This window comes from Hyposmocoma kahamanoa, unplaced genomic scaffold (genome assembly GCF_003589595.1).
Source record: "Hyposmocoma kahamanoa isolate Upper Pololo Valley unplaced genomic scaffold, ASM358959v1 175, whole genome shotgun sequence".
Taxonomy (NCBI): domain Eukaryota; kingdom Metazoa; phylum Arthropoda; class Insecta; order Lepidoptera; family Cosmopterigidae; genus Hyposmocoma; species Hyposmocoma kahamanoa.
In genome coordinates this window covers 826,649-842,908 of record NW_020653685.1, presented here as the reverse complement: position 1 = coordinate 842,908, position 16,260 = coordinate 826,649, and the positions used below count along the sequence as shown (strand labels likewise).

Below are 16,260 nucleotides of genomic sequence, written 5' to 3'. Positions count from 1 at the left end.
GTGACGATCAACGAAATGATCGGGATTCAAGGAAAGGATATCCTATGCGCTTGCGCAGCGCAGCGCTGCAATACGTACCCACCGCTATTAATGACGGTCTTCATTCCCGTCTCGGCATCTACATTGCGGCAGTAACGCTATAAGCATGGGCCAGGTAATGATCATCATTCCTGTCTCACGAGGAAGTGGCCGTGCGAAACGGTAGTGATTATCAAATCTGCGGTTTTCGCTTGTTAACGTTTCCTCTGCGCAAGCGCCGTAGTTCCCTGATTCCCTCCCACGAACAGCCAGTAATATCTAGCTAACAGCATACTGTCACTTCAATTGGTGGAGCGTATTTGCATATTTAGCAAGTATTTACGGGTTTATGGGTCAAAACCAATATGCCATAATAAAATCAAATGTACGAAACTTGTTGCAAGACAAAGCGTAAAAAGAAGAGTTTTATTCGGTAATTTCGAAATTAATTCGTGCAGTACAGAGAATGTTCTTTTTCTGATAATGTAAGCGACGTCTATTTTTATTATACAGTTTTTACGTTTTATGACATTAATTTAAATTCAAATGAAACAAGTCGATTATTAAAACAATTACTTATTAATCAACTGCAATCACTAGGTTCTTGTTAGCTGACAATCTTTCTGCGCAGTGGCGTTGTGTAGAATCGTGAAAAAAGTATTGGAACATTAGAATTTCACATTCGTCATAAATAATGAAGTAAATATATATTATGTACAAATCGACATCAAAGACATAAGAATCACGTAAATAACAAAAATTATGTTGTACCTAAATCCGTTTAACTATTGTTTGGTAACTTTTGGACCGGTTAACCTTGCTGGTTACTTAAAGTTATTAGAATTCAGTGGTTATTGTTTATTCGTTATGGATAATGCAATGCACATAATTAAGAGTAACCATTCGTTTTTTTCTTCTAGGTGTGTTTCAAATGTTACAACACTATGCTAACGTGACATGGTCGTAGGAAAAGAACAGAAAGTGTGTGACACGACTTGGTACATAACACCGTTTAATATGTTTGACGTCTGTATAATGGCGGGAATATGTCCTTATACAAACGAACCGTACCGTTAACATTTACTGTGATTTTCGAAATCCATATATGGAAAAAAGAGCGTACCTTGTTCAAGAAATAATTTCCGTTACGATGTTTGTACCATTTTACAATGTCCGCACACATCGAAATTACTTAATTTTAAAACGATTTCAAAATAAAGGAAGAGGTACTCAATTCGAGTGTTTTCTTCGACATTAGTGAACTGATTTTGATGATTCTTTTTTGGTTGGAAAGTTGGGTACCTTAGTAGTGGTCCCATTAAAATTTGAAGAAAATTTTCCACCTCTAAGAGTGGCAAATTAGGGGATTAAGATTTATTAGATTTCACCCACTTTAGATTTTCATTGTTAGAATTTAATATTGAGAAAAAACTTAAATATTTAACAAAATCAGCCTTAAAAGTTATTCCCCATCAGATATACTACATCTAATAATGAAAACCTAAAAATTAAAAAATAATATGAAATATCACATGAGGAATGAATGCTACAGCAATGCATATGTTCAATAATGAATACCAGTAAGTTGCCATTAGATCGATCCGATGACTATGCTGCGACGTACCGTCTCGCGCTCGATATCGTATTATTGATTACACTCAGAGCGAGACCTATGTATGTTATATTGTAAGTTTTTTCTGGGCAAACATTCTTTTTTTATGATATCCAGTAACGGGATGAATAAGTCGTGTGCCTGGTATTAAGCGACACGCCTATTCACAACAATTCCAGCGCCACTGCGAGTTTTAAATCGCAAAGATCTGATGGGCACTACCACCTTGAGACGAAAGTTGACAAGTCTCATGTGCCTGTAATTTCAACAGCATCCTTACCATTCAAAACCGGAACGCAGTAAAGTGAGCTCTAATGCTTGATGACACTGTGCAATGCATCCGCCGATATCACGCGAAGTTCCCATAAAATGTTTTTCCAGAAAATAGTCTGCACCTCTCTAAAAAATGCTTGATCGCTCTTCGTTTGAAAAGTCACTAGAGTCACTTGAGTAATCATCTGTGTTTTCGGGAAACATAGATGTAGTGTAGTAAAACATCATGTGTACCACTCCTTTGTCATACGAAATAAGAAAGTGGAAGAAAAGCGATCAGAATGGGTCTCTCAAGGACATAAGGATGGAGTGTCCCGGATTTCCTAGTTAAGTAAAGGAGGCTCGGTGAGGATGAAACTCCCTGTACACACTTTCCGAAATATTTACGACACTACGTCTTCTGAAAAGTTTTCTTGTGATGGACATGAACCAAAAGACAAATTACAAATAATTTGTAAATCATCCATTACTAGTACTTACTTAGCTCATAGATGAACAATTAAAAGAATTATAAATACGACAGTGTACTAATTGTCATCTATGATTAATAATTTTAAGTCGATGCTAGGTCAGACCGGGTGGACAAATGGTAATGGGTGGTTTAGAATAACAGAATACCAGATCGGCATCGATCACTGGGGGCTGACTCACGACGTATGACAAAAGGTCAGGGGTAATCATGTGAATACCCAACAATAACCTGAGAAGCCTATTTCCAGCTATGACAAGAGGAGAATGATGATAAAGGGGAATGCCATCGCGTTAATAGAGTCTCATACCAGTAGAGCCCTTTGTGAAAGAGTTCTTCTAGGGAAGTACTGCCACTTTACTAATTTCTGCTATCAAGCTATATTACTATATGAAACATTGTGTTTGATGTCCAGAATAAATAACGCGAATAAATGTGGACCCAGAATCGACCCTTGAGGTACTCCTGAGGAAATTGGCATTCATATCACAAAGTATAGCTCTAAGTAATTTCTGTAAAAGAATGTGATGAATTTTTTGGTCAAAATAATTCGTAAAAATGACTTTACCTGCGTCGAGACTCCATACCCTTAAAAATAAACTCATTAGCCAAAATCAAGTTTAATATAGCAAATCGGTTACTAAAAAAACCGCGTTGTTTATATTCTTATTCAAATATGTATTTGAATAAACTGGTTTATAGACAATTTTTAAAAACAAACATACTTAAAAAGTGGCGCATTATTTACAACCATCAAATGTAATAAGCCTTCTTGAAAACCTGAGTGACAGATATAGATTTCTAAATCATCGGTAGGTACTCCAATAGTAAACGTTAGTAAAGTATGCAAATGGACGTTATGAGCAATATTCCACAATAAATACGGATCTCTCGTAGGGTATGCTGCGTGGGCCACATGTCTTCGAGAGGTCGTGGGATTTAAAGCAATGGATTTATTTTATACTGGATAAATAATAACAGAATTTATCCTGGCTAGATTAATTGTATAAAGACAAAGACGCAAACATCTGTAGGCCACTGCCGCGCCGTTGCGCCCGTCACTCTGAGATATAAAGTTGACAAGTTCCGTGTGCCTGTAATTTAACCAGTACCCTTATAGTTAAAACCGAAACACAGTTATGGTCACGTTAGTGCTCGGTGGCATTAGCAAGGTGGCAGTCCCTGGACGAACTCTTCTTCATTAATATTGATGAGTGGTTATGGTGCACCTTCAATAGGACCGCGAGAGAATCAGCATGTGTTTCAATAACGACACTACTACTAGAAAATTCTATGCCCACTGAACGCTTTTTGCAGGTTCTAATTATATTGAGAAATATGACATGTACAAATGTAAATGTCCTAATGCCTGACAATGCATTGGGACTATTTCAGAGTTGGTATCAACGTAATTCCACTTAGCACTATCCCCAAAATTAAAATCACCCAATGTAACAAATTGTCCACGGGCTTAGCAAGAATCACTAACACAATTTAATGACATACAACATTTTGCTTTGGGGCAATGCCGCCGATATTAATAGAATCTTTGTCCTGCAGAACCGTGCGGTTAGGGCAATTTACAATCTAGGCCTAGAGTGTATATAGAGACATAAGTTTAAAGAAATTAACTTTCTTACACTAACGTCACAGTACATTTATGAATTTATGTTAAGAAAAACTTTAATTTTTTTATGAAAAACAGTGACAGACATAACGTTAATACGAGGAATAAAAATAAACTAGCTGTTCTTAACAGTCGTTTTCATAAAGTCTCAAATTTATTTAAGGGTCAAAATTTGCCATTTACGAGATTTAAAACTGTAGTGAAACAAAAATGTTATACTAAAGGTTATTATATAGATTCTGCGTACTTGGAAGACAAAAATTCGTGGTAATGACCCGTTTAGCTCTTTCAGGTACGCTCGATCTAAGATGTTTAAATTAAATATTACAATGATAAATGTATTCAAATTTATATTTGCAAAGAAGAGAATCTGCCTTACGAATGAGTAGAGTTTAATCAGTATGACGATTTCAAATGTAATTTGCTTACATATGAAATAAAGATTATTTATCTTTAACTTCACGCGTTGATGATTAATAGTAACAAATGTCGTTCACATGTTGATGTTACGAGTACAATTGCGGTTTTTATCTTCAATAAAATATCTCAAACAAAATAGCCAATGAGGTACGACTTCGCGATAGTCGGCCGAGGTGCCACAAGACTCGGGTGTAACGATGTACGCGTCCATTGTCAGCTAGTTATCGAAAATTGCTGCCAATTCACCACTATATAATACCACGCTTAAAACGACCTGGGTTTTGGTCTAGATCTCTGATAAAATTATCAATATCTGAACTCCGTGATCACCATGAGATTGTGGACTAATTGCTTGAAGGCTAGCTTATCCGCCACTTTTCGAAATGTGGGGTGGAAGAGCTTTCCAGAGTCATATCACCTGAAGAAGAAAAGAGTTAGAAACAAAACCTGTACCAGCCACCAGTCACCTGTGTTTTATTGTGTGCAATGATCTTATACACAAAAAAAAAGGATTGTGTAGGTATGTATAATTGTAAGTGGATTGCAGTCGTAAAGGGTTGTGCTGATAATGTTATTTTGAGTAAATGTGACTTAAATGTACCATATTCAATTAATAAAATACCAAAGGGTTGTTTTACATTTCTGACAAGATGTTTTTAAACTGTACAGTTTTTCGGTGGTTAATTTAATGTCTCTTCTACCTACAAATTCAAAATTTAATAACCAAAACAATAATAGTAACAGTTGAAACAATCCTGTTTAACGCAATACACTGCTCCAATTATGAGATTTTTTTAATTTGCTCAAAAGGCGCTGTTTGACTTCAATCGTAGTAATAGTTAAGATTTTCGTTTCAATGAGTGAGGCAATGTACGCAGCTATAAGCAGTAGGCATCCAGGCATTGAGTCTTTATTGGAATATTGCTTTATCTCTGGTACTGAATATGCCGCTGTTCTCGTACTTGGAAAGAGTATTTGTGTACCTTTACTTTCTTTTATCTTCAAATATGCGATTCGGTGACGACATCTAAACGCTCGACGCGACATCCTAACACGATTATGATAATAGTATTCCAGACAATCACAGCAAATACCTGGTCTTAACACACTATGGTTTTCCTGCACTATGAGTACCGACGTAACGAAATTTACTCCGGGTAAACCTAGATTATAAAAAAAAGCGAATTACGGGTATGATAATGTAACAATAATAATATATTAGACAACCTCACCAAACACATCGCCTCAAACTATGGAATGTCTCGTACACTCCGGTGTACTACTACGGACACTAAATTAGAAAAAGTTATTAAAAATTCAAAACACAGCACAGTTCCAACTGTTGGGCCTCCGAGGCCATAATATATCTTTACAATCGTTCATTTTTCTTTGGCGGCCTCCACTGGCGATCTCTTCATACATTCTTGGTGTTTTCATTTTTGGGACTTTTGAAGACATCCCCGTTCTTGCTGAGATAATTATTTTTATTTAATATAATGTAGAGACAAACAAGTAGACGAGCTACTTGATGGCAGGCGATGGTCATCGCCCTTGGACATTTGCAATACCGGATGACCTGCCCATGCGTTTCCAGTCTTTGAAATCCCTATTTATTCGCTTTTTGAAGGGCCTTACGTGATATCCACGGCGAGGTCTACCTTTCCCCATGTTTCCATCCACACTAGCTCTATAAATCCGTCAATCTATTAACATCCATCCTTTCAAAGATGAAGGTTAAATTGTGGTTTTTGTTATGTTTGTTTGTGATTGATATGTAACTATTTACAAAGTTTATATACGAAAACGAATTTATTCTTAAGATTCAGACACATTTGCATCAAGAAGACTTGAAGACGTACCCCCTGAATGCTCTAACTTAAACCTTTTCAAGTCGAGAGAAAATAGGCATTATTTAAGTGTGCATGCTCCACCGTCATGTCAATTGCGTACTTATTTCTTTTATAAAATAACCACCACAGTTCTTGCCAAAAAGTCAGGTAGACAGCATTTTATGTTTACATTTCTAAAAGACGTTTGGTGAAAAATTGTAAAACAAGTTGAATTCGAAACAATGATTTCCTGTTAAGTAATATACATCCTACTCATTTCCAATTTTTTAATTAACATGTTTACTTGGATTTTATCTGTTTAGAAGACTAGATTTGTGGAAGAAACTTTGACGCACATATTTCCATTAGGCGTGAATTGTGCATACATTTTATTGAAAACATCTACTGTGTTATAATTATCATCACCAATAAGCGTGTCTTTTTTATGCAGAGGGTTTGGCTCAGAGCTCCAGTCTAATCTAATGCATCACGCATTTTACAAGTGTTGCGATCTTTTTTCGACGAATCACGGATATCTTCATCGGTAGGGAGCGGTATTGCTACTAGATACTCACAAACTTCAATCGAATTCGAACCAATGGTCTCTCAATTAGTATTCGTCCGTTCTCCTACTGGGCTACCACCGCTTTAGGGAGTCACCACACATATTAACGCAGAATCGCATTAAGCCGGTCAGAAAAAGTTTTATGTCCATGAATATACGTGCGTATAGCATTGGTTCGCACGAACACGGCTCGACACAGGTCGGCAACGAATCTGTCTCCTGCGAATTTCCGATCGCGTCCGTATGCATGCCGACCACATCTGGTCTTGGTTTAGAAACAACTAGCGCGACACGGCGCGTGAACGACCGCAACAACGGCGCATCGGCTTAATGCGACAAGTTTAGTGTGGTTAAACACGATCGCATCAAGACGATTCCGCGTCAATAAGTTTGGTGACTCCTTTCCAATTAAAGGTAGTTCCAATTGTCTGAAAATTTATCAGCACATAATATCATAACGCCTGCCTATCAGGGGGGCAAACGTCGCTACCCCTCTTGCCACAAGGACTCAAAATCGTAATTTTAGTTTATTTTCAAATTAGATAAAGACATTTTATTTTATTATTATTATCACGGTTATAAAACATCGTATGATATCATTCGTCGACGCCGAGGAAAATGGCAAAGATGCCGTTCGGCGAATTGACCAATATAGTATAATGTGTCTACATTATATCATCGGCTTGAGACAATTTGTCCACTACCGGTGTCGGGAACGGTTCTGTTAATGCATGTCGGATAGAATCTCTCGTCACAGACTTCCTCGAATTTAAAGGCTAAATAACTTAATCAAAATTATTGTGCTTGTAATTTCAAGCGGAAATGCTGTTAGCTTTCTCACTAGCACAAATCTAATAAACCAAAAATATCTATAAAATTTTTATTTGAATACCTTATTTAACAATTATAATAAGAATACCTGTAGGGCTTTTTATGAAAGAGTTCGTCTAGTGACGTATTGCCACCACACCTATTGCTGTCGCCCAACAGTAATGTGAAAATTACTGCTTTCCGGTTTTAAGCGGCAAGGATGCTGGTGAAATTACACACACATGGGCTTGTCAACTTAACGATTTTTGTCATTTAAAGCTCTACGTGATACTCCAACTGTTATAGATAGGCGTGTCGCTTACCAACAGGCACATGACTTGTTCGTCCTGTCATTTGATATCATGTCGGTTGAAAAGACTAAATGAAAAGTGCCATGAGCGTGTATGAAGGGATCGACATCAGCGCGGGGGAAACGTGGGTTTAAAAACAGCCCAAAGGCCACTTCAAGAATGAATTAGATTTAATAATCGATACTACACTGAATTTCTAACAACCAACGGTTTCTAACGGTTCTATTGCGCGGGTTCAGCGGCAGAGGAACAGGCTTGTAAACACAGGTTTATATATTACAAAAATTAAACCTTTTCAAAAATGTATATCGTATACTATACCGATGTTGTGTTCTATTTATTTCTGTTTGAAAAGGTTGTAAACCGCCAATAGGGAGCAATGATAATAGATTACTCGGTCCATATGAATTTATTGTATAAAGTAAAAGAAGGAAGAAAGTTTGTAACAATAAAAATAGTATAAAAAATGGGTACAATATTAGAAAACATTCCCTACATAAATACTACGAAACATGTGTGATACAGTAAAGAACTTACCCCGAACGGGCTGTATTTTTTATAAAGTTAGGTTACTTGGTTTTAAAGATATTAGATAGGTTGCGTGATTTAGGAAACTGGTACACGGATCAAAATCAGAGGTAAAGACGAGCAGGAGCACTCGCTTTAGACATTTAGTCGAGTATGACGACGTATCGAAATAAAGTGAGAATGTTGAGGCAAAGTAAAAAAGAAGAACAAATCAAAATGTAAAAAATAAGTGGCCAGCAGCCAGAGCAAAGGTGATAAAAAGGCGGGATGGCGATGAAGGAGGTCGCAAAAATCATGGGTATGTATATGTAAAGTACAAGTAAAAGTAAGGGTAAGTTTTCTTGTAATTCGAGGTAAGTTTGTGTTTTTTTTCTATCGTGAAAATTTTTAAGAACCGTGTTTTCACACCGTGTATGTTTGTACTCAATTTTACTATATTTTTTTTCCAAAGTTCAACACTTTCACTGTTATGAGGAATAAACCAAAACAATTTGAGGTTGTATCGACTTTTAAAAGCAACATAAGTAGTCCACGATGTTATTCCTTCAAGGCGGCAGTGATCCGCCGCCAATTTGACTATATTATTAAAACACGAAAGATAATACAGGTAATAATTACGCAATAATTGCTCAATGCTCTTCCGCATAAAGGTAAACACACGAATTTGCTTGCACAAAGACCGCACTTTACAGATCGCATTTCGGCTTCAGGATTTTTGAGCGTTTGGGATTGATGGATGAAACCTTATCTATGGATGTACCCAACGTTTATTGTATAGATTGAAATAAACTTTAAATAACTTTCGTTATTACCGTTTTTAGACCATGGTTATCAAAGGTTGTTAACGTTCTTCGACATGTAAGTTTCATTACGATGATTCCCTTCATCGTTAGCGAGAAGTGTGGCAATTAATCATTCACAAATGCACGTATAAGTTAGAAATACAGTCACGGGTACATTTCGCCACAGGTATTCGAACCATTGACTTAATGCCTATAACACATATCACGTGATATTAGCAAAATCTAGAACTATTAGAATCTATTTCCAGTTATGTGTTAATAAAGACAGTGAAGTAAAAATAATTCCGTTCAATTCCTAATTAAGTGAACCTTACTTTTTATCGCTATTTTGGTTTTCAAAATTTGAAGTTTACGAGGTTTACAATTTCAGTGAAACAAAAAGTGTATATTGTACAGCTTCTGCGTACTTCGATGACAAAAACCCTCGATATTGACCCGTCTAGCTCTTGCAAATTGTTTCTATCTGTGATATTTGAAACAACATCGTAAATGATAAATGTGTACAAGTAAATGTTTATTTTTCCAAAGAGTGATTTATTTACCTAGAGTTTCTTGTTCATCTAACTTACTATTTATGTATTTAAGTTACTATTGTGTGTTGCCACTGTAATTTTGTTTTCAATAAAGAATATTTCTTTTATTTGACTCCTGGCAAGAATGGTGTTGATATTGACTTCTTTCTTTTTTGTGGGACGAATGATGGGACTAAATGATGGGACGAACAAGTCGTGCGCCTGGTGGTAAGCGACACGCCTGTCTATAACAGTTGCAGTGCCACTCAGTGCTTTGAATCACGAAGTTATGAGCGCAACTACCACTACGCCCGTCACTCTGACACATAGGTTGACAAGTCCCATGTGCCTGTAATTTCACCAGCACCCTTACCCTTCAAAACTGGAACACATAAATGCTTACATTAATTCTTGGCAGCAGAAATAGGCAAGGTGGCAATAAGTACTTCCGTGGACGAAGGACAAGGAGCTCTCCCGCTAATAAACATTGCAACATCTATGTTCGTGTTGTAGTAAAAGATTTTTTACAAGTCTAATATAATAATCAAGTATAATAGTCTAAGTAATGTTTCAATGATTTTTAGTTGAATAACTCTAGTTGAAGCTTTATAGTTTATTAGATTAGATACCATATTTGTATACAGGTGACCATTTTTTCATAACCTTTTATTGCACGTTTCGTTGGCAACAAAGGTGCGACGTATCTGCGCGCGTTTTGGAATGACTCTGTCTCGAAATGGACGCGCAAATGGGTACAGGCTGTCATTATCAAGTCAATTCAATAAGAGAAACTAATGTACAATTACGACAAATGAATAAAACCACAATTCAGTAATAGATTTCAGCATTAACGAAAAACGTTGAATTAAGATAACAACGATTATATAACCCAGCGATCGTTGTTGTACATTTGCGAGGCCTGTGTTTTTGTTACCTAAACAAAATCTAGGCAATTTTAATTTAGTCAAAAACTGGATATCTTACAAACACAAGGAATAAATTAGAAATATGGCCCAAATGACGGCCTAATTTGGGATTTTATAGTCGAACGTATGTTTGTATTAGGTTCCAAATTATTTAATAAAATAACGGATGCTGTAAAAGAATTAAATTGTAGACAATTTACAATGAAATTGCATAATTTGTTAGTTAATGCTACTACAATACTGATAATTTTTATTTGATAACATAAACTGTATAATTGAATTAACGTACGTTCTATTTTTAATAAATTCTAATCGTTCTTTATGCAATAGCATGAATTAAAGTGCGTGTTACATCAAAAATTAATTAAGAAATGTGTAAAATATTCGCATGGCAGGTTTTGGTGAAATGTACGATCTAATACAATATACCATAACCCCTTCATTGTTAAGTACCTTTTACAGCGAATAATTTTTTTTTTGTAACATCAAGTGACGGGGCGATAAAGTCGTGCGTCTGATGGTAAGCTACACGCCTATCCATGACAATAACAGTGCCACTCAGAGCTTTAAATTGCGAAGATCTGAGGGGCACTGCCACTGCGCCCGTCACTCTGTGACGTAAGTTGACAACTCCCATGTGCCCGTAATTTCACCAGCACCCCTACCCTTCAAAACCGGAACACAGCAACGCTGACATTACTGCATGGCGGCAGAAATAGGTATGGTGGCAGGGAAGTACTGCTCTTTCACTAAGAGCTCTACTGCTACTAAAAATCTGTATTCTAGTATCTAGTATTCTAAGAACCACTGCCTACATAGGCTACCAGAACGTTAAATCGAAGTCAAAAGACGATTGCAGACATTCTTTTTTTCAAATGAACATTCTGGTATAGGCACCTATGTGGGTAGCTCATATCGCACTGCTATTACAATAGTGTTATAACTCAAAATATGTGAAATTCAAGATTATACTATTGCTGAACGTAAAATTTAATTCTCTACACAGCCATAAAACTGTCTTAAGGATATTGTAAGAAACAGTTAAAATAATCTACTTAACTTAAAATGCGACAAAATTTTGTGAGCTAATTCTGGACAAAACAGTCCTTACTCAAAAATATTAAATTATATTATCCTTTTTAGTTGTAAATATATTTGGCAAGTAGGATTATTTAGATGACTGTAATAAACTTTAACTAATACGTATATTTTAATAACCTTTCACGAGAAGTGAGATATTCGTTTTTCATCGATTCTAAAAAAATACACTTTTTGAGTTAATACACTTTTGTATTAATAGTGCGATACGGATTTTGTTGTCATAATTCCATTTAGAACTGCTGCTTGGTTCCACTGCCTCCGTGGTCGAACGGTTACCATTACTGCCACGCAGAGATCCCACGTTCGATTCCCGGGCCAGGAGAAATATTTGTATGGCCTTCATTTATTTATCTCGTGAGTTTGGGTGTAATTTGTGGTTGTCTATGTGAGTGTCCATGGCACCCACGATACAGGGTTTCCCTAGTGCGGGGCTATGTTGAGCATGTGCGTGTGTGCGTTTTATTATTACTAGTGGGTCTAAGCATGGGTGGAACCATGAGTATTTGGATTTACTCGTAGTACTCAAGTACTCATGGTTCCATTGCTTAACACAAGTGGATCCATAATTCAACCTCTTTTTAACGTTCTTGTAAATATGTCCATGGGTATTGATGGACGAAACCTGTCATACATGCATCATAGGATTGAGAACTGTGGAAACCATAAAAAAGTATGCAAGGTTCTGATGTGTGTGTTAGTAAACAATAGATTAAAGATGAATAAAAGTTTTGGTAAAAACGCTGTGCCGCCGTGCGCCAATGTCCGAGTAGAGTCGAGGCCCGCGATTTTATTCGCTACTAAAGCTATTAGTTTTTTAACAAACAACTGTCGTCCTGTTGGGTTTTGTCCCATTCAATGTTTTCTTATTTTTGTTTAAATTATTTGCTTAGACCCCAAACTTTCCATTTAGGTAGATACATTGCGCCACAATTTATACAAGACAATTTTGTAATAGGATAATATGGATTTACTTATTGTTGTTGTCTTATAGTCAGTTTAGTGTTAATAAAAATATATGTGGACAATCACGCCAATTACCGGGTAACAAATAGGGGACTCTAATGATACGAGCTAGCAAGCTACGTTGCTAGTTACACTAAAGGAGTTTTAAAGTAATAAACAGACAGACCTAATGCAGTACTGAAAATTTTATTTACTGAATTCATTGTCGAAAATCAAATTAGATTACTTTCACGAAACGTGCTGGAACACACACTGAGTTACCGTGTGATTTTAATTGAAAGCTGAAACGTAAATGGTTGTGGTAAATATAAGCAAATTTACTTACTAAGTTTCAATGAGTTCGCAATTGAGCAGCAACTTTCCAGGTCCTAATTCCACAACGGCAACTGTCTGGTCGTGGTAGTAGATCATGCGAAGCGTGTCATTGCTCACTCTTCGTCCTGTGTACGGCTTTACACCGGCCGCTGGTTCTCTTCTCTCCGCTTCGTCGGACCTCGCTCCGACTGTGCCTACAAGACCGGCCAATGACCAGCCGGCTGGAAAGCTGAAGGCAAATGGTTTTGCTGATGCGGATGGCGGTGAAGACACTGCGATGAAACATATAACTATAATTGAAACTAATGATTTGAGGAGTCCGTCGGCCATGGGAGCGCCGCGCGTGATAGCCTCGCGCGCGGTCCTCACCGCACTCAGCAACCTCCGAAGCGACATGATTATTCGCGCGATTGTTTCTCTGTAGCGCACTCGTCCATGACGCGTGTGATCCGCGCGGCTGCCACTCGTCGACTGTCGCCTGGTACGAGCGGGAAACTTTCTTCGCCGTGACGTCACGACCCCTATTCCACTGCTCTTGGCTCTTGGCCCATCACGACGGTGCCGAAGGCAGCGGCTGGACTATGCGGCAGCTTATTTATTCACAAAGTTGGCTCTGGAATGCGCCATATTATTTATTTAGACTAAATTGCTGAACCAGGCTAAGTTTACTATAATTGTCAAACACTCGGTTCGGGATTGTAGAGTGTGTAAAGTCTCTACACCCAAAGTAGGTATATTTCGGATATTGTGACTGACTATTTAATACTTCCATGGTGATAAAACTCTATAAAAAAGTTAAAAATAAGGAAATATGAATCTATTATCCAAATCATTCCATTCTTACTTAAGCAATTATTGTGCAATTATGACAACATTTTACTATCCAATGAAATAATAATTGCGATTGTTTATTTGTGACGTTAAAAGTTGTTTTTGATTGTTTACATTACGTAAATAGTAAGACTCTGGTTATAAGTCTTTTTTAATTGACAAAACGCTTAGAACAATCGTGAAGATAAATTCTATAAGACCTTATGAGCCATCCCGCGTCTGTACGCGGGACTGTGTCCCGACCTGGCACCTTGTGACTTTTATTTATTTCCAAAAATTAAGAACCAGTTACGCCGTCAACGATTTTCATCACCTGTAGAGGCTGTCGAAGAGTAAGAAAAATACGTTTCAGAGATTGTCACGGAGGTGTGGCATAAATGTTTTCAAAATTGGTTCATTCGTATGAAAAAGTGCATTAACGCTAACGGAGAATATTTTGAGAAACAATAAATGCATTTCTGATTATTGATAGTATTTTTTTCTTATTCATTCCGGAAACTTATAGTGCGCCTCACGTATTGTTCCGATTAGAAATGTCAAAAGTTTCCTATCGGCCACTTGTAAGTTTCCGATCGGGAGAGGCAATCAAAATGAAGCTGTTGGAGACCTAAAATACAAATCTTTGATTTAGTTTAGACTGCAGCTTTCCACAAAATATCTACTTTGTTTCGTAAGTTTTTTTTAGTAAGTACCTGGTCTTATTACTTTGCGGGAGAAATAAACGATGATTATTATTATTAATTGTATGAATAATAGCATCGATAGTATGGTGCATATTTTAATATTTCATAAATCTTCTTTTATTATCACCATCATCATCATCAAGCCATTTATACGTACCACAGCTGGGCACCGGTCTCCTCTCAGGCGAGGGTTTAGGCACGTTAGCCCAATGCGGGTTAGGAGCTTCATAATTTTTCCGGGAGTTGTGAACCTTCTTCGACGTGCATCGAAAAGCTCATAGTAAATTTCTAATTAAATTTCACACATAAATTCCGAAAACTCAAGAGGTCAAACCCGGATTCTTTGTTATTCTCTAGTTCCGGTTTGGAAGGGTAAGGGTGCTGGTGAAATTACAGCCACAATGTTGGCAAAAGTCTTCAAAAACCTAAAACTAAGAGTTGCAACAAGCGCATAGAAAAATTCGTAAGGTCCGCTGGTTCGTTCCATGGCTAAGTTGAAAGAAATAAGAAGAAAGAAAGAAGAGGAAAAAGAGAAGAAGAAAGTAGTTGACTTAATTATAACAAACTAGTGGAGCTTAAAGTGGAGAATAAATTTCTCACAGATGGCGCTAAGTATTGACTTACAATTATATGGACGTCGGGTCCGCGCTAAAAAGTGAACTTATAGGGCGTTAAAATCGTATACAGAGCGTCATTCACGCTTTAGACTTCGTGTGTTCGACTGACAGCGAAGCAAGCAAAATTAGACAGTACTGCGATGACATTACAATTTAAATTCAACGTTTTAGCTTTTTCATATTCCTTTACATGTCACATTTAAATAGGTTGATTTGGGACATTTTTTTCGTGTTTTTTGTATTAGACCCGTCGTCCATTTATTTGTAAGTCAATGGCGCTAAGGCATAAAAAGATCTGCAAAAAGCACACAGAAAAATTAGTTTCTACTTTGTCACCGAGCAAATCTCTAAAACAATTCGTGTTGTTCCATTTCCATTTGTTTGAATACAGGTGTTTGTGTGGTGTGTATAAAAATAAATAATAAGGTTCCTAAAATTATTAGGGACGAGGTTAACAATAACACGTTCAATAAAAAACTTACTAACTACTTGGTACAAAATGTTTTTCGAGAGCAAAGGCATTCAAATTCAAAATAATCTTTATTTCATAGGTAAGCATTATTACACTTGAAATCGTCACAATGGTTAAACTCTACCGCTCATTCGTAAGGCAGATTCCCCTGAGAAGAATGAGCAAGAAACTCTAGGGGTTGCTCTTTGTAAATAACATTTACAATATTTTTTTTTGTTTGAAACATCAGAGATCGAGACTACCTCCATGAGCTAAACGGGTACTACCACGGATTTTTGTCATCCAAGTACGCAGAAGTTGTATAATAACCTTTAGTATAAAGTTTTTGTTTCACTATAGTTTTAAACCTCGTGAAAGGCAAATTTTGTATATCAACCGGAATCTTGTTATAGAAGCGTATACATTGCCCCTTAAATGATTTTTTGACTTTGTGAAGACGACTATCAAGAAAAGCTAGTTTATTTCTATTCCTCGTATTAATGTTATGTCTGTATACATTATTATGAATATTATTATAAACGCTTTAACTAAATGAGTACCGTGTCAATTATAGATAAACTGCGGTGCCCTGCAGG

General features: G+C 36.8%; 1 protein-coding gene across 1 annotated transcript in view; it reads right to left on the bottom strand.

Moving 5' to 3' along the window:
* The window catches only part of LOC113225798, a 53,006-nt gene extending 39,395 nt beyond the window's left edge, over positions 1–13,611 (bottom strand). Inside the window, exon 1 of the mRNA XM_026458235.1 lies at positions 13,093–13,611. Within this exon, the coding sequence (XP_026314020.1) occupies positions 13,093–13,478 (386 nt within the window). The 5' untranslated portion in view covers positions 13,479–13,611. The remainder of the gene's footprint in view (positions 1–13,092) is intronic.
* Between the last annotated feature and the right edge of the window lie 2,649 nt (positions 13,612–16,260).